Raw genomic sequence first — 16707 nt, 5'->3', positions numbered from 1 at the left:
TTCTCTATTTTATTTCAGAAGTGCCTTCAGCCAATTAATTTTCTCTAATAAATGAAAATTAATAGTAATCAAACTGCACTCAAATAGTCATACTAAAAAGTATTTATAAGTTTATTTCACTTATAAAAATAGAACACTTATAAATCGTGTTTTTCTTAAGGCAAGCTTTGACTTAAAGACAAATAACTCAAAGAAATCAGAAGCAAAAGCATTTAATGTTTCACAACGACCACAAATAAATAAATAAACAATTTACATTTCATGTTTGTAGTGCTCTGTTTTTGGATGGCAACGATGTTAAAGAGTAACCAAACCCAGACGTGTTTTTTTTGTTGTTTGTTCGTGCAGTGTGTACAAGGCTGACTCAGCAGAATCAAGATGGCCGACAGCCCCGCGGTCATCGCCACAGACACGCACAGCAACTGTGTGGAGCGAGATCAGACTTTGCCCTGTGTTCGGATGATGATTGGGTAAGAAACGCGAACACAAAACGGCGCGACCCTTGTCAACTTTCAGTGGTAAACCGGCTGTTGACCTATGCTTAAGCTCCGCCTCTGAGCACAGACAGGCCAGATATCAGCTTCACTCTTTGATGACGTGACTTTTATTTGAAAAAAATTGCCTCTCAGTTCCTTAAATTATCCTTAAAATGGCTTAGCTACACAAAAAACGACATATTAGTTCCTAGTAGCAAAAAATGTCACCTTCCCAATACAGCTGTAAAAACATTATATACTATTTCCACTTTAAAGGAGTCAATCTTTTAAAACTACTTCAGCCTGAAATATACATATCAAATATTATGTTATTATTATTATTTATTATTTATATTTATATATATATTTTTTTTTTATAGGAAGGTATGTTTACACAACTCCACGGTTTTCTGTGGCAGCAACACTTTTTTTTTTGATGCATTATTTTTTTGGAGTGCCAGATAAAAAAAAAACCTGACACATTTGTTCCTAACAGCAATAAATGTCCAATCGATATACATTGAAAATACAATTTTTGATTCATCTTAACATAAACTAATGCATTCCTTGCTGTTAAGGGTTAATATTTGCTGTTCCTTAAAGTCATAAACAAACAAGAATAAAGTTGACTCTTCTAGCTAGCAATTTTTTTTTAGGTAATCACAGCAAAGCGTAGCCCTAACAATGTGAAAGCCCACAGTACCCGGAGTTTCCTGTTAATGAACAAACCTCACTGAAACCGAAGCTCAAGCAAGCAATGGCTCCTGCACAATTCAAGTGAGTTAAGGGGTGTGGCCTAGCCAGTGTAGATGTAATCGAATTCATAATCTATTGAAATGCATGTAGATTGCGTTAAATGTGGATTTTCAGTCTCCGTCACGGCACTGTAGTTAAAATTACAACTTTCTTCTTTCTTAAAGGTCAGTTTGTGTCTCCGCAGGTTTCTAGATGTCCCTCTGGCTGCAGACTGCAGGGTTTGATCTCACACATGGAGGTCAATGTGGAGATGAGACTGTCCAAAGCTTGCGAGACGGCAAGGATGTTCGAGGACGCGGCTGAGAAGTCCATGACAGCGATGACGCACATCTACAACACAAACCGCAGAGTCATAGTCAACAGATACAGTGAGATTCAGCATCTTGTTTCCCCGTTGTTTGAAAAAAGACAGTCAGAGAAACACAGATGAGTAACGCTGTACTTTGTCTCCAGTGTCAGAGCTGACGTTTGTGGAAGACGCACGAGCATTGGCCAAGAATCTCACGGCACTACGGAAACGCTCGGCTGCTTTGTCGCAGCGACTCACGGAGCTTCGCAGCAATGTCCAGAAACAAGTTGAGGAATTGTATCGAACTGAGGTGAGACATAGCAATGTTTGGAGGGTAACCCCTGCTGACATGGTGTGACCCAAGGCTCTGTTTAAGTACCAGCTGTTTTATGTTGAATGCAAAGAAAATTATTTGAATGGAATGAAAGCGTCACTTTATATGCAGATGACATCCAGCTGGATTGTAATTTTCAGTTCTAACGTTATGATTTTTTGTATCGGGAACACTTTTAAATTCAAGCCAAATTGCTTCGTGTTGATAAACGCAATTTAAGGTTTCAAACGTGATGTAACTAAAAAGATTTATTGCTTTATCTCTGCCGTTAATTGCTGTAACGAAAAGTTAATTTTTGTTACGGCTCCGTTTTTGGACCATTGTTTTACGTTGTATGTAAAGAAAATGCCCTGAACGGAATGAAAGGGTCAATTTATACGCAGATGAGATCAAGCTGTACTTTCAGCTTCTGATTGTTTCAGCCAAATGGCTCCCAGTGTTATATCCTGTTTTAGTGTGGTGAGAAAATGTTCCTTTGGTGTACCGCAGGGCTCTGTTGTTTAAACGTTTAGAACGTGGTCTTTGTTTTTGAATGACTGGATTATTTGTTTGTCTCGCCAGGTGGACGTCGACATGAATCTCCGAGCCTGCCGCGGATCCTGCCACTCAGCACTTCCGTTCACTGTCGGTCATCGCAGTTACCGGGCGATTCAGACTGACATGGACCACATCAAACAGACGGTCGTCAGGAGAAGCAAGACGTCTACTCCTCCTGAGGACATTGCACGTATCACACTGCGGCCTGTAGACGTCGGCCCAGTTCCGTCTCCACAATACAAGACCATCCCAACTGTCCAGAGAGAGCTGTTGACGCAGTTTGAGGACATTGGACAGAATCAGTTAGTTGTGGAGGAGCTGCTGGAGGACACAGAAAGGTTTTGAAAAAAATACAAATCTTATTTATGGCCATGTTTCTCTAGTGCCACCCAGTGGACCGCAGGAGGCAACACGTTCCAGGAGTGCGAGTGCGTACAACCTCTGTTATTATTACATTTTGTTTACAGTGTATGTTTGTCCAGTTCTGCTCTGTATCAACTTTTACAGTGTTAAATTATACATTAAAACATTATTTTCATAGAAAAATGTAATTTGTCATTTTTGCTGTAAACACATCTGATGACTTGGTAAGAATGTAACACAGTCTTATTACCTTAATGTTTTAGCAATTAAATAAACTTGTATGTTTTTCAGTCTCAACTTGAATGAGGCAAAAGTTTTACATAACTCTAACTTTGTCAAGACTTAAGATTTTATACATGTGGTTGTTTAGTTGCTAAAATCTGTTCGAATGATTGAGCCATGAATGTGTGATGACGGATGTTTGTGTTTCAGCTGAAGTTAAAGTTGAATAAATTCATAAAATGTCATGCTCTCCTGCTGTTTTTTTTCAGTTAAGTTCCTTAACCGCTTTGTCACCATTAACGAGCGGCAGAGTGAATTTCGACGACATACCATACTATGACTTTTTTATCTCATTTTGGACAACATATATACTATGACTTTTTTGTGTCATTTTGGACAACATATATACTATGACTTTTTTATCTCATTTTGGACGACATACTATACTATGACTTTTTTATCTCATTTTGGACGACATACTATACTATGACTTTTTGTCTCATTTTGGACGACATACTATACTATGACCTTTTTTGAGTGATTTTGGACAACATACTATACTATGACTTTTTTGTAAAATTTTGGACATCATACTAACCTATGACTTTTTTGTCAAAATTTGGACGACATACTAACCTATGACTTTTTTGTCACATTTTGGAAGACATACTAACCTATGACTTTTTTGTCACATTTTGGAAGACATACTAACCTATGACTTTTTCGTCACATTTTGGACGACATACTAACCTAAGACTTTTCTGTCACATTTTTGACGACATACTAACCTATGACTTTTTTATAAAATTTTGGACGACATGTACCTATGACTTTTTTGTCAAAATTTGGACGACATACAAACCTATGACTTTTTTGTCAAATTTTTGACAACATACTAACCTATGACTTTTTTGTCAAAATTTGGACGACATACTAACCTATGACTTTTTTTGAGTGATTTTGGACGACATAATAACCTATGACTTTTTTATCAAATTTTTGACAACATACTAACCTATGACTTTTTCGTTAAATTTTGGACGACATACTAACCTATGACTTTTTTGTCACATTTTGGAAGACATACTAACCTATGACTTTTTTGTCAAAATTTGGACGACATACTAACCTATGACTTTTTTGACCAATTTTGGACGACATACTATACTATGACTTTTTTGTCACATTTTGGAAGACATACTAACCTATGACTTTTTTGTCAAAATTTGGACGACATACTAACCTATGACTTTTTTGTCACATTTTTGACACCATACTAACCTATGACTTTTTCGTCAAATTTTGGACGACATACTAACCTATGACTTTTTCGTCAAATTTTTGACAACATACTAACCTATGACTTTTTAGTTAAATTTTGGACGACATACTAACCTATGACTTTTTTGTCACATTTTGGAAGACATACTAACCTATGACTTTTTTGTCAAAATTTTGACAACATACTAACCTATGACTTTTTCGTTAAATTTTGGACGACATACTAACCTATGACTTTTTTGTCACATTTTGGAAGACATACTAACCTATGACTTTTTTGTCACATTTTGGAAGACATACTAACCTATGACTTTTTCGTCACATTTTGGACGACATACTAACCTAAGACTTTTCTGTCACATTTTTGACGACATACTAACCTATGACTTTTTTATAAAATTTTGGACGACATGTACCTATGACTTTTTTGTCAAAATTTGGACGACATACAAACCTATGACTTTTTTGTCAAATTTTTGACAACATACTAACCTATGACTTTTTTGTCAAAATTTGGACGACATACTAACCTATGACTTTTTTGTCAAATTTTTGACAACATACTAACCTATGACTTTTTCGCCAAAATTTGGACGACATACTAACCTATGACTTTTTCGTCAAATTTTTGACAACATACTAACCCATGACTTTTTCGTTAAATTTTGGACGACATACTTTACTATGACTTTTTTGTCAAATTTTAGACGACATACTAACCTATGACTTTTTTGTCACATTTTGGAAGACATACTAACCTATGACTTTTTTGTCAAAATTTGTACGACTTACTAACCTATGACTTTTTTGTTAAATTTTGGACGACATACTAACCTATGACTTTTTTGTCACATTTTGGAAGACATACCAACCTATGACTTTTTTGTCAAAATTTGGACGACATACTAACCTATGACATTTTTGTCACATTTTTGACACCATACTAACCTATGACTTTTTCGTCAAATTTTGGACGACATACTAACCTATGACTTTTTCGTCAAATTTTTGACAACATACTAACCTATGACTTTTTCGTTAAATTTTGGACGACATACTAACCTATGACTTTTTTGTCACATTTTGGAAGACATACTAACCTATGACTTTTTTGTCAAAATTTGGACGACATACTAACCTATGACTTTTTTGACCAATTTTGGACGACATACTATACTATGACTTTTTTGTCACATTTTGGAAGACATACTAACCTATGACTTTTTTGTCAAAATTTGGACGACATACTAACCTATGACTTTTTTGTCACATTTTTGACACCATACTAACCTATGACTTTTTCGTCAAATTTTGGACGACATACTAACCTATGACTTTTTCGTCAAATTTTTGACAACATACTAACCTATGACTTTTTAGTTAAATTTTGGATGACATACTAACCTATGACTTTTTTGTCACATTTTGGAAGACATACTAACCTATGACTTTTTTGTCAAAATTTTGACAACATACTAACCTATGACTTTTTCGTTAAATTTTGGACGACATACTAACCTATGACTTTTTTGTCACATTTTGGAAGACATACTAACCTATGACTTTTTTGTCACATTTTGGAAGACATACTAACCTATGACTTTTTCGTCACATTTTGGACGACATACTAACCTAAGACTTTTCTGTCACATTTTTGACGACATACTAACCTATGACTTTTTTATAAAATTTTGGACGACATGTACCTATGACTTTTTTGTCAAAATTTGGACGACATACAAACCTATGACTTTTTTGTCAAATTTTTGACAACATACTAACCTATGACTTTTTTGTCAAAATTTGGACGACATACTAACCTATGACTTTTTTGTCAAATTTTTGACAACATACTAACCTATGACTTTTTCGCCAAAATTTGGACGACATACTAACCTATGACTTTTTTTGAGTGATTTTGGACGACATACTAACCTATGACTTTTTTTGAGTGATTTTGGACGACATACTAACCTATGACTTTTTTGTCAAAATTTGGACGACATACTAACCTATGCCTTTTTTGAGTGATTTTTGACAACATACTAACCTATGACTTTTTCGTCAGATTTTGGACGACAAACCTAACCTATGACTTTTTCGTCAAATTTTGGACGACATACTAACTATGACTTTTTTGTCAAAATTTGGACGACAGACTAACTATGACTTTTGTCAAAATTTGGACGACATACTAACCTTTGACTTTTTTGTCAAATTTTTGACAACATACTAACCTATGACTTTTTTGACCAATTTTGGACGACATACTATACTATGACTTTTTGTCACATTTTGGAAGACATACTAACCTATGACTTTTTTGTCAAAATTTGGAAGACATACTAACCTATGACTTTTTTGACCAATTTTGGACGACATACTATACTATGACTTTTTGTCACATTTTTGACGACATACTAACCTATGACTTTTTTATAAAATTTTGGACGACATGTACCTATGACTTTTTTGTCAAAATTTGGACGACATACAAACCTATGACTTTTTTGTCAAATTTTTGACAACATACTAACCTATGACTTTTTTGTCAAAATTTGGACGACATACTAACCTATGACTTTTTTTGAGTGATTTTGGACGACATAATAACCTATGACTTTTTTATCAAATTTTGGACGACATACTAACCTATGACTTTTTTGTCAAAATTTGGACGACATACTAACCTATGCCTTTTTTGAGTGATTTTTGACAACATACTAACCTATGACTTTTTCGTCAAATTTTGGACGACATACTAACCTATGACTTTTTCGTCAGATTTTGGACGACAAACCTAACCTATGACTTTTTCGTCAAATTTTGGACGACATACTAACTATGACTTTTTTGTCAAAATTTGGACGACAGACTAACTATGACTTTTTTGTCAAAATTTGGACGACATACTAACCTTTGACTTTTTTGTCAAATTTTTGACAACATACTAACCTATGACTTTTTTGACCAATTTTGGACGACATACTATACTATGACTTTTTGTCACATTTTGGAAGACATACTAACCTATGACTTTTTTGTCAAAATTTGGACGACATACTAACCTATGACTTTTTTGTCAAATTTTGGACGACATACTAACCTATGATTTTTTTGTCACATTTTGGAAGACATACTAACCTATGACTTTTTTGTCAAAATTTGTACGACTTACTAACCTATGACTTTTTTGTCAAAATTTTTACGACTTACTAACCTATGACTTTTTTGTTAAATTTTGGACGACATACTAACCTATGACTTTTTTGTCACATTTTGGAAGACATACTAACCTATGACTTTTTTGTCAAAATTTGGACGACATACTAACCTATGACTTTTTTGTCAAATTTTTGACAACATACTAACCTATGACTTTTTCGTCAAATTTTGGACGACATACTAACCTATGACTTTTTCGTCAAATTTTTGACAACATACTAACCTATGACTTTTTCGTCAAATTTTGGACGACATACTAACCTATGACTTTTTCGTCAAATTTTTGACAACATACTAACCCATGACTTTTTCGTTAAATTTTGGACGACATACTTTACTACGACTTTTTTGTCAAATTTTAGACGACATACTAACCTATGACTTTTTTGTCACATTTTGGAAGACATACTAACCTATGACTTTTTTGTCAAAATTTGTACGACTTACTAACCTATGACTTTTTTGTTAAATTTTGGACGACATACTAACCTATGACTTTTTTGTCACATTTTGGAAGACATACCAACCTATGACTTTTTTGTCAAAATTTGGACGACATACTAACCTATGACTTTTTTGTCAAATTTTTGACAACATACTAACCTATGACTTTTTCGTCAAATTTTGGACGACATACTAACCTATGACTTTTTCGTCAAATTTTTGACAACATACTAACCCATGACTTTTTCGTTAAATTTTGGACGACATACTTTACTATGACTTTTTTGTCAAATTTTAGACGACATACTAACCTATGACTTTTTTGTCACATTTTGGAAGACATACTAACCTATGACTTTTTTGTCAAAATTTGTACGACTTACTAACCTATGACTTTTTTGTTAAATTTTGGACGACATACTAACCTATGACTTTTTTGTCACATTTTGGAAGACATACCAACCTATGACTTTTTTGTCAAAATTTGGACGACATACTAACCTATGACATTTTTGTCACATTTTTGACACCATACTAACCTATGACTTTTTCGTCAAATTTTGGACGACATACTAACCTATGACTTTTTCGTCAAATTTTTGACAACATACTAACCTATGACTTTTTCGTTAAATTTTGGACGACATACTAACCTATGACTTTTTTGTCACATTTTGGAAGACATACTAACCTATGACTTTTTTGTCAAAATTTGGACGACATACTAACCTATGACTTTTTTGTCAAATTTTTGACAACATACTAACCTATGACTTTTTCGTTAAATTTTGGACGACATACTAACCTATGACTTTTTTGTCACATTTTGGAAGACATACTAACCTATGACTTTTTTGTCAAAATTTGGACGACATACTAACCTATGACTTTTTTGTCAAATTTTTGACAACATACTAACCTATGACTTTTTCGTCAAATTTTGGACGACATACTAACCTATGACTTTTTCGTCAAATTTTTGACAACATACTAACCTATGACTTTTTCGTTAAATTTTGGACGACATACTTTACTATGACCTTTTTTGAGTGATTTTGGATGACATACTAACCTATGACTTTTTTGTCAAAATTTGGACGACATACTAACCTATGACTTTTTCGTTAAATTTTGGACGACATTCTAACCTATGACTTTTTTGTCAAATTTTTGACAACATACTAACCTATGACTTTTTCGTCAAATTTTGGACGACATACTAACCTATGACTTTTTTGTCAAAATTTGGACGACATACTAACCTATGACTTTTTTGTCAAAATTTGGACAACATACTAACCTATGACTTTTTTGACCAATTTTGGACGACATACTATACTATGACTTTTTTGTCACATTTTGGAAGACATACTAACCTATGACTTTTTTGTCAAAATTTGGACGACATACTAACCTATGACTTTTTTGTCACATTTTTGACACCATACTAACCTATGACTTTTTCGTCAAATTTTGGACGACATACTAACCTATGACTTTTTCGTCAAATTTTTGACAACATACTAACCTATGACTTTTTAGTTAAATTTTGGACGACATACTAACCTATGACTTTTTTGTCACATTTTGGAAGACATACTAACCTATGACTTTTTTGTCAAAATTTTGACAACATACTAACCTATGACTTTTTCGTTAAATTTTGGACGACATACTAACCTATGACTTTTTTGTCACATTTTGGAAGACATACTAACCTATGACTTTTTTGTCAAAATTTGGACGACATACTAACCTATGACTTTTTTGTCAAATTTTTGACAACATACTAACCTATGACTTTTTCGTCAAATTTTGGACGACATACTAACCTATGACTTTTTTGTCAAAATTTGGACGACATACTAACCTATGACTTTTTTGTCAAAATTTGTACGACTTACTAACCTATGACTTTTTTGTTAAATTTTGGACGACATACTAACCTATGACTTTTTTGTCACATTTTGGAAGACATACTAACCTATGACTTTTTTGTCAAAATTTGGACGACATACTAACCTATGACTTTTTTGTCAAATTTTTGACAACATACTAACCTATGACTTTTTCGTCAAATTTCGGACGACATACTAACCTATAACTTTTTCGTCAAATTTTTGACAACATACTAACCTATGACTTTTTCGTTAAATTTTGGACGACATACTTTACTATGACCTTTTTTGAGTGATTTTGGATGACATACTAACCATGACTTTTTTGTCAAAATTTGGACGACATACTAACCTGACTTTTTCGTTAAATTTTGGACGACATACTAACCTATGACTTTTTCGTCAAATTTTGGGCGACAAACCTAACCTATGACTTTAATATCAAAATTTGGACGACATACTAACCTATGACTTTTTGAGTGATTTTGGACGACATACTAACCTATGACTTTTTCGTCAAATTTTTGACAACATACTAACCTATGACTTTTTCGTCAAATTTCGGACGACATACTAACCTATGACTTTTTCGTCAAATTTTTGACAACATACTAACCTATGACTTTTTAGTTAAATTTTGGACGACATACTAACCTATGACTTTTTTGTCACATTTTGGAAGACATACTAACCTATGACTTTTTTGTCAAAATTTTGACAACATACTAACCTATGACTTTTTCGTTAAATTTTGGACGACATACTAACCTATGACTTTTTTGTCACATTTTGGAAGACATACTAACCTATGACTTTTTTGTCACATTTTGGAAGACATACTAACCTATGACTTTTTCGTCACATTTTGGACGACATACTAACCTAAGACTTTTCTGTCACATTTTTGACGACATACTAACCTATGACTTTTTTATAAAATTTTGGACGACATGTACCTATGACTTTTTTGTCAAAATTTGGACGACATACAAACCTATGACTTTTTTGTCAAATTTTTGACAACATACTAACCTATGACTTTTTTGTCAAAATTTGGACGACATACTAACCTATGACTTTTTTGTCAAATTTTTGACAACATACTAACCTATGACTTTTTCGCCAAAATTTGGACGACATACTAACCTATGACTTTTTCGTCAAATTTTTGACAACATACTAACCCATGACTTTTTCGTTAAATTTTGGACGACATACTTTACTATGACTTTTTTGTCAAATTTTAGACGACATACTAACCTATGACTTTTTTGTCACATTTTGGAAGACATACTAACCTATGACTTTTTTGTCAAAATTTGTACGACTTACTAACCTATGACTTTTTTGTTAAATTTTGGACGACATACTAACCTATGACTTTTTTGTCACATTTTGGAAGACATACCAACCTATGACTTTTTTGTCAAAATTTGGACGACATACTAACCTATGACATTTTTGTCACATTTTTGACACCATACTAACCTATGACTTTTTCGTCAAATTTTGGACGACATACTAACCTATGACTTTTTCGTCAAATTTTTGACAACATACTAACCTATGACTTTTTCGTTAAATTTTGGACGACATACTAACCTATGACTTTTTTGTCACATTTTGGAAGACATACTAACCTATGACTTTTTTGTCAAAATTTGGACGACATACTAACCTATGACTTTTTTGACCAATTTTGGACGACATACTATACTATGACTTTTTTGTCACATTTTGGAAGACATACTAACCTATGACTTTTTTGTCAAAATTTGGACGACATACTAACCTATGACTTTTTTGTCACATTTTTGACACCATACTAACCTATGACTTTTTCGTCAAATTTTGGACGACATACTAACCTATGACTTTTTCGTCAAATTTTTGACAACATACTAACCTATGACTTTTTAGTTAAATTTTGGATGACATACTAACCTATGACTTTTTTGTCACATTTTGGAAGACATACTAACCTATGACTTTTTTGTCAAAATTTTGACAACATACTAACCTATGACTTTTTCGTTAAATTTTGGACGACATACTAACCTATGACTTTTTTGTCACATTTTGGAAGACATACTAACCTATGACTTTTTTGTCACATTTTGGAAGACATACTAACCTATGACTTTTTCGTCACATTTTGGACGACATACTAACCTAAGACTTTTCTGTCACATTTTTGACGACATACTAACCTATGACTTTTTTATAAAATTTTGGACGACATGTACCTATGACTTTTTTGTCAAAATTTGGACGACATACAAACCTATGACTTTTTTGTCAAATTTTTGACAACATACTAACCTATGACTTTTTTGTCAAAATTTGGACGACATACTAACCTATGACTTTTTTGTCAAATTTTTGACAACATACTAACCTATGACTTTTTCGCCAAAATTTGGACGACATACTAACCTATGACTTTTTTTGAGTGATTTTGGACGACATACTAACCTATGACTTTTTTTGAGTGATTTTGGACGACATACTAACCTATGACTTTTTTGTCAAAATTTGGACGACATACTAACCTATGCCTTTTTTGAGTGATTTTTGACAACATACTAACCTATGACTTTTTCGTCAGATTTTGGACGACAAACCTAACCTATGACTTTTTCGTCAAATTTTGGACGACATACTAACTATGACTTTTTTGTCAAAATTTGGACGACAGACTAACTATGACTTTTGTCAAAATTTGGACGACATACTAACCTTTGACTTTTTTGTCAAATTTTTGACAACATACTAACCTATGACTTTTTTGACCAATTTTGGACGACATACTATACTATGACTTTTTGTCACATTTTGGAAGACATACTAACCTATGACTTTTTTGTCAAAATTTGGAAGACATACTAACCTATGACTTTTTTGACCAATTTTGGACGACATACTATACTATGACTTTTTGTCACATTTTTGACGACATACTAACCTATGACTTTTTTATAAAATTTTGGACGACATGTACCTATGACTTTTTTGTCAAAATTTGGACGACATACAAACCTATGACTTTTTTGTCAAATTTTTGACAACATACTAACCTATGACTTTTTTGTCAAAATTTGGACGACATACTAACCTATGACTTTTTTTGAGTGATTTTGGACGACATAATAACCTATGACTTTTTTATCAAATTTTGGACGACATACTAACCTATGACTTTTTTGTCAAAATTTGGACGACATACTAACCTATGCCTTTTTTGAGTGATTTTTGACAACATACTAACCTATGACTTTTTCGTCAAATTTTGGACGACATACTAACCTATGACTTTTTCGTCAGATTTTGGACGACAAACCTAACCTATGACTTTTTCGTCAAATTTTGGACGACATACTAACTATGACTTTTTTGTCAAAATTTGGACGACAGACTAACTATGACTTTTTTGTCAAAATTTGGACGACATACTAACCTTTGACTTTTTTGTCAAATTTTTGACAACATACTAACCTATGACTTTTTTGACCAATTTTGGACGACATACTATACTATGACTTTTTGTCACATTTTGGAAGACATACTAACCTATGACTTTTTTGTCAAAATTTGGACGACATACTAACCTATGACTTTTTTGTCAAATTTTGGACGACATACTAACCTATGATTTTTTTGTCACATTTTGGAAGACATACTAACCTATGACTTTTTTGTCAAAATTTGTACGACTTACTAACCTATGACTTTTTTGTCAAAATTTTTACGACTTACTAACCTATGACTTTTTTGTTAAATTTTGGACGACATACTAACCTATGACTTTTTTGTCACATTTTGGAAGACATACTAACCTATGACTTTTTTGTCAAAATTTGGACGACATACTAACCTATGACTTTTTTGTCAAATTTTTGACAACATACTAACCTATGACTTTTTCGTCAAATTTTGGACGACATACTAACCTATGACTTTTTCGTCAAATTTTTGACAACATACTAACCTATGACTTTTTCGTCAAATTTTGGACGACATACTAACCTATGACTTTTTCGTCAAATTTTTGACAACATACTAACCCATGACTTTTTCGTTAAATTTTGGACGACATACTTTACTACGACTTTTTTGTCAAATTTTAGACGACATACTAACCTATGACTTTTTTGTCACATTTTGGAAGACATACTAACCTATGACTTTTTTGTCAAAATTTGTACGACTTACTAACCTATGACTTTTTTGTTAAATTTTGGACGACATACTAACCTATGACTTTTTTGTCACATTTTGGAAGACATACCAACCTATGACTTTTTTGTCAAAATTTGGACGACATACTAACCTATGACTTTTTTGTCAAATTTTTGACAACATACTAACCTATGACTTTTTCGTCAAATTTTGGACGACATACTAACCTATGACTTTTTCGTCAAATTTTTGACAACATACTAACCCATGACTTTTTCGTTAAATTTTGGACGACATACTTTACTATGACTTTTTTGTCAAATTTTAGACGACATACTAACCTATGACTTTTTTGTCACATTTTGGAAGACATACTAACCTATGACTTTTTTGTCAAAATTTGTACGACTTACTAACCTATGACTTTTTTGTTAAATTTTGGACGACATACTAACCTATGACTTTTTTGTCACATTTTGGAAGACATACCAACCTATGACTTTTTTGTCAAAATTTGGACGACATACTAACCTATGACATTTTTGTCACATTTTTGACACCATACTAACCTATGACTTTTTCGTCAAATTTTGGACGACATACTAACCTATGACTTTTTCGTCAAATTTTTGACAACATACTAACCTATGACTTTTTCGTTAAATTTTGGACGACATACTAACCTATGACTTTTTTGTCACATTTTGGAAGACATACTAACCTATGACTTTTTTGTCAAAATTTGGACGACATACTAACCTATGACTTTTTTGTCAAATTTTTGACAACATACTAACCTATGACTTTTTCGTTAAATTTTGGACGACATACTAACCTATGACTTTTTTGTCACATTTTGGAAGACATACTAACCTATGACTTTTTTGTCAAAATTTGGACGACATACTAACCTATGACTTTTTTGTCAAATTTTTGACAACATACTAACCTATGACTTTTTCGTCAAATTTTGGACGACATACTAACCTATGACTTTTTCGTCAAATTTTTGACAACATACTAACCTATGACTTTTTCGTTAAATTTTGGACGACATACTTTACTATGACCTTTTTTGAGTGATTTTGGATGACATACTAACCTATGACTTTTTTGTCAAAATTTGGACGACATACTAACCTATGACTTTTTCGTTAAATTTTGGACGACATTCTAACCTATGACTTTTTTGTCAAATTTTTGACAACATACTAACCTATGACTTTTTCGTCAAATTTTGGACGACATACTAACCTATGACTTTTTTGTCAAAATTTGGACGACATACTAACCTATGACTTTTTTGTCAAAATTTGGACAACATACTAACCTATGACTTTTTTGACCAATTTTGGACGACATACTATACTATGACTTTTTTGTCACATTTTGGAAGACATACTAACCTATGACTTTTTTGTCAAAATTTGGACGACATACTAACCTATGACTTTTTTGTCACATTTTTGACACCATACTAACCTATGACTTTTTCGTCAAATTTTGGACGACATACTAACCTATGACTTTTTCGTCAAATTTTTGACAACATACTAACCTATGACTTTTTAGTTAAATTTTGGACGACATACTAACCTATGACTTTTTTGTCACATTTTGGAAGACATACTAACCTATGACTTTTTTGTCAAAATTTTGACAACATACTAACCTATGACTTTTTCGTTAAATTTTGGACGACATACTAACCTATGACTTTTTTGTCACATTTTGGAAGACATACTAACCTATGACTTTTTTGTCAAAATTTGGACGACATACTAACCTATGACTTTTTTGTCAAATTTTTGACAACATACTAACCTATGACTTTTTCGTCAAATTTTGGACGACATACTAACCTATGACTTTTTTGTCAAAATTTGGACGACATACTAACCTATGACTTTTTTGTCAAAATTTGTACGACTTACTAACCTATGACTTTTTTGTTAAATTTTGGACGACATACTAACCTATGACTTTTTTGTCACATTTTGGAAGACATACTAACCTATGACTTTTTTGTCAAAATTTGGACGACATACTAACCTATGACTTTTTTGTCAAATTTTTGACAACATACTAACCTATGACTTTTTCGTCAAATTTCGGACGACATACTAACCTATAACTTTTTCGTCAAATTTTTGACAACATACTAACCTATGACTTTTTCGTTAAATTTTGGACGACATACTTTACTATGACCTTTTTTGAGTGATTTTGGATGACATACTAACCATGACTTTTTTGTCAAAATTTGGACGACATACTAACCTGACTTTTTCGTTAAATTTTGGACGACATACTAACCTATGACTTTTTCGTCAAATTTTGGGCGACAAACCTAACCTATGACTTTAATATCAAAATTTGGACGACATACTAACCTATGACTTTTTGAGTGATTTTGGACGACATACTAACCTATGACTTTTTCGTCAAATTTTTGACAACATACTAACCTATGACTTTTTCGTCAAATTTCGGACGACATACTAACCTATGACTTTTTCGTCAAATTTTTGACAACATACTAACCTATGACTTTTTCGTTAAATTTTGGACGACATACTTTACTATGACCTTTTTTGAGTGATTTTGGATGACATACTAACCTATGACTTTTTTGTCAAAATTTGGACGACATACTAACCTATGACTTTTTCGTTAAATTTTGGACGACATACTAACCTATGA

General features: G+C 32.6%; 1 protein-coding gene across 1 annotated transcript; it reads left to right on the top strand.

Moving 5' to 3' along the window:
• Nucleotides 1-201: 201 nt before the first annotated feature.
• LOC131456906 (fibrinogen alpha chain) lies at nt 202-3125 on the top strand. The gene is made up of 4 exons (XM_058625591.1): nt 202-470; nt 1417-1600; nt 1686-1831; nt 2417-3125. Exons 2-4 carry the CDS (start codon nt 1465-1467, stop codon nt 2735-2737), a joined length of 603 nt encoding a protein of 200 aa, XP_058481574.1. The 5' UTR covers nt 202-470; nt 1417-1464; the 3' UTR covers nt 2738-3125.
• The last annotated feature ends 13582 nt before the right edge of the window (nt 3126-16707 follow it).

This window comes from Solea solea, chromosome 3 (genome assembly GCF_958295425.1).
Source record: "Solea solea chromosome 3, fSolSol10.1, whole genome shotgun sequence".
In the NCBI taxonomy this organism is placed as follows: Eukaryota; Metazoa; Chordata; class Actinopteri; order Pleuronectiformes; family Soleidae; genus Solea; species Solea solea.
This window is presented reverse-complemented; position numbering and strand designations above follow the sequence as displayed.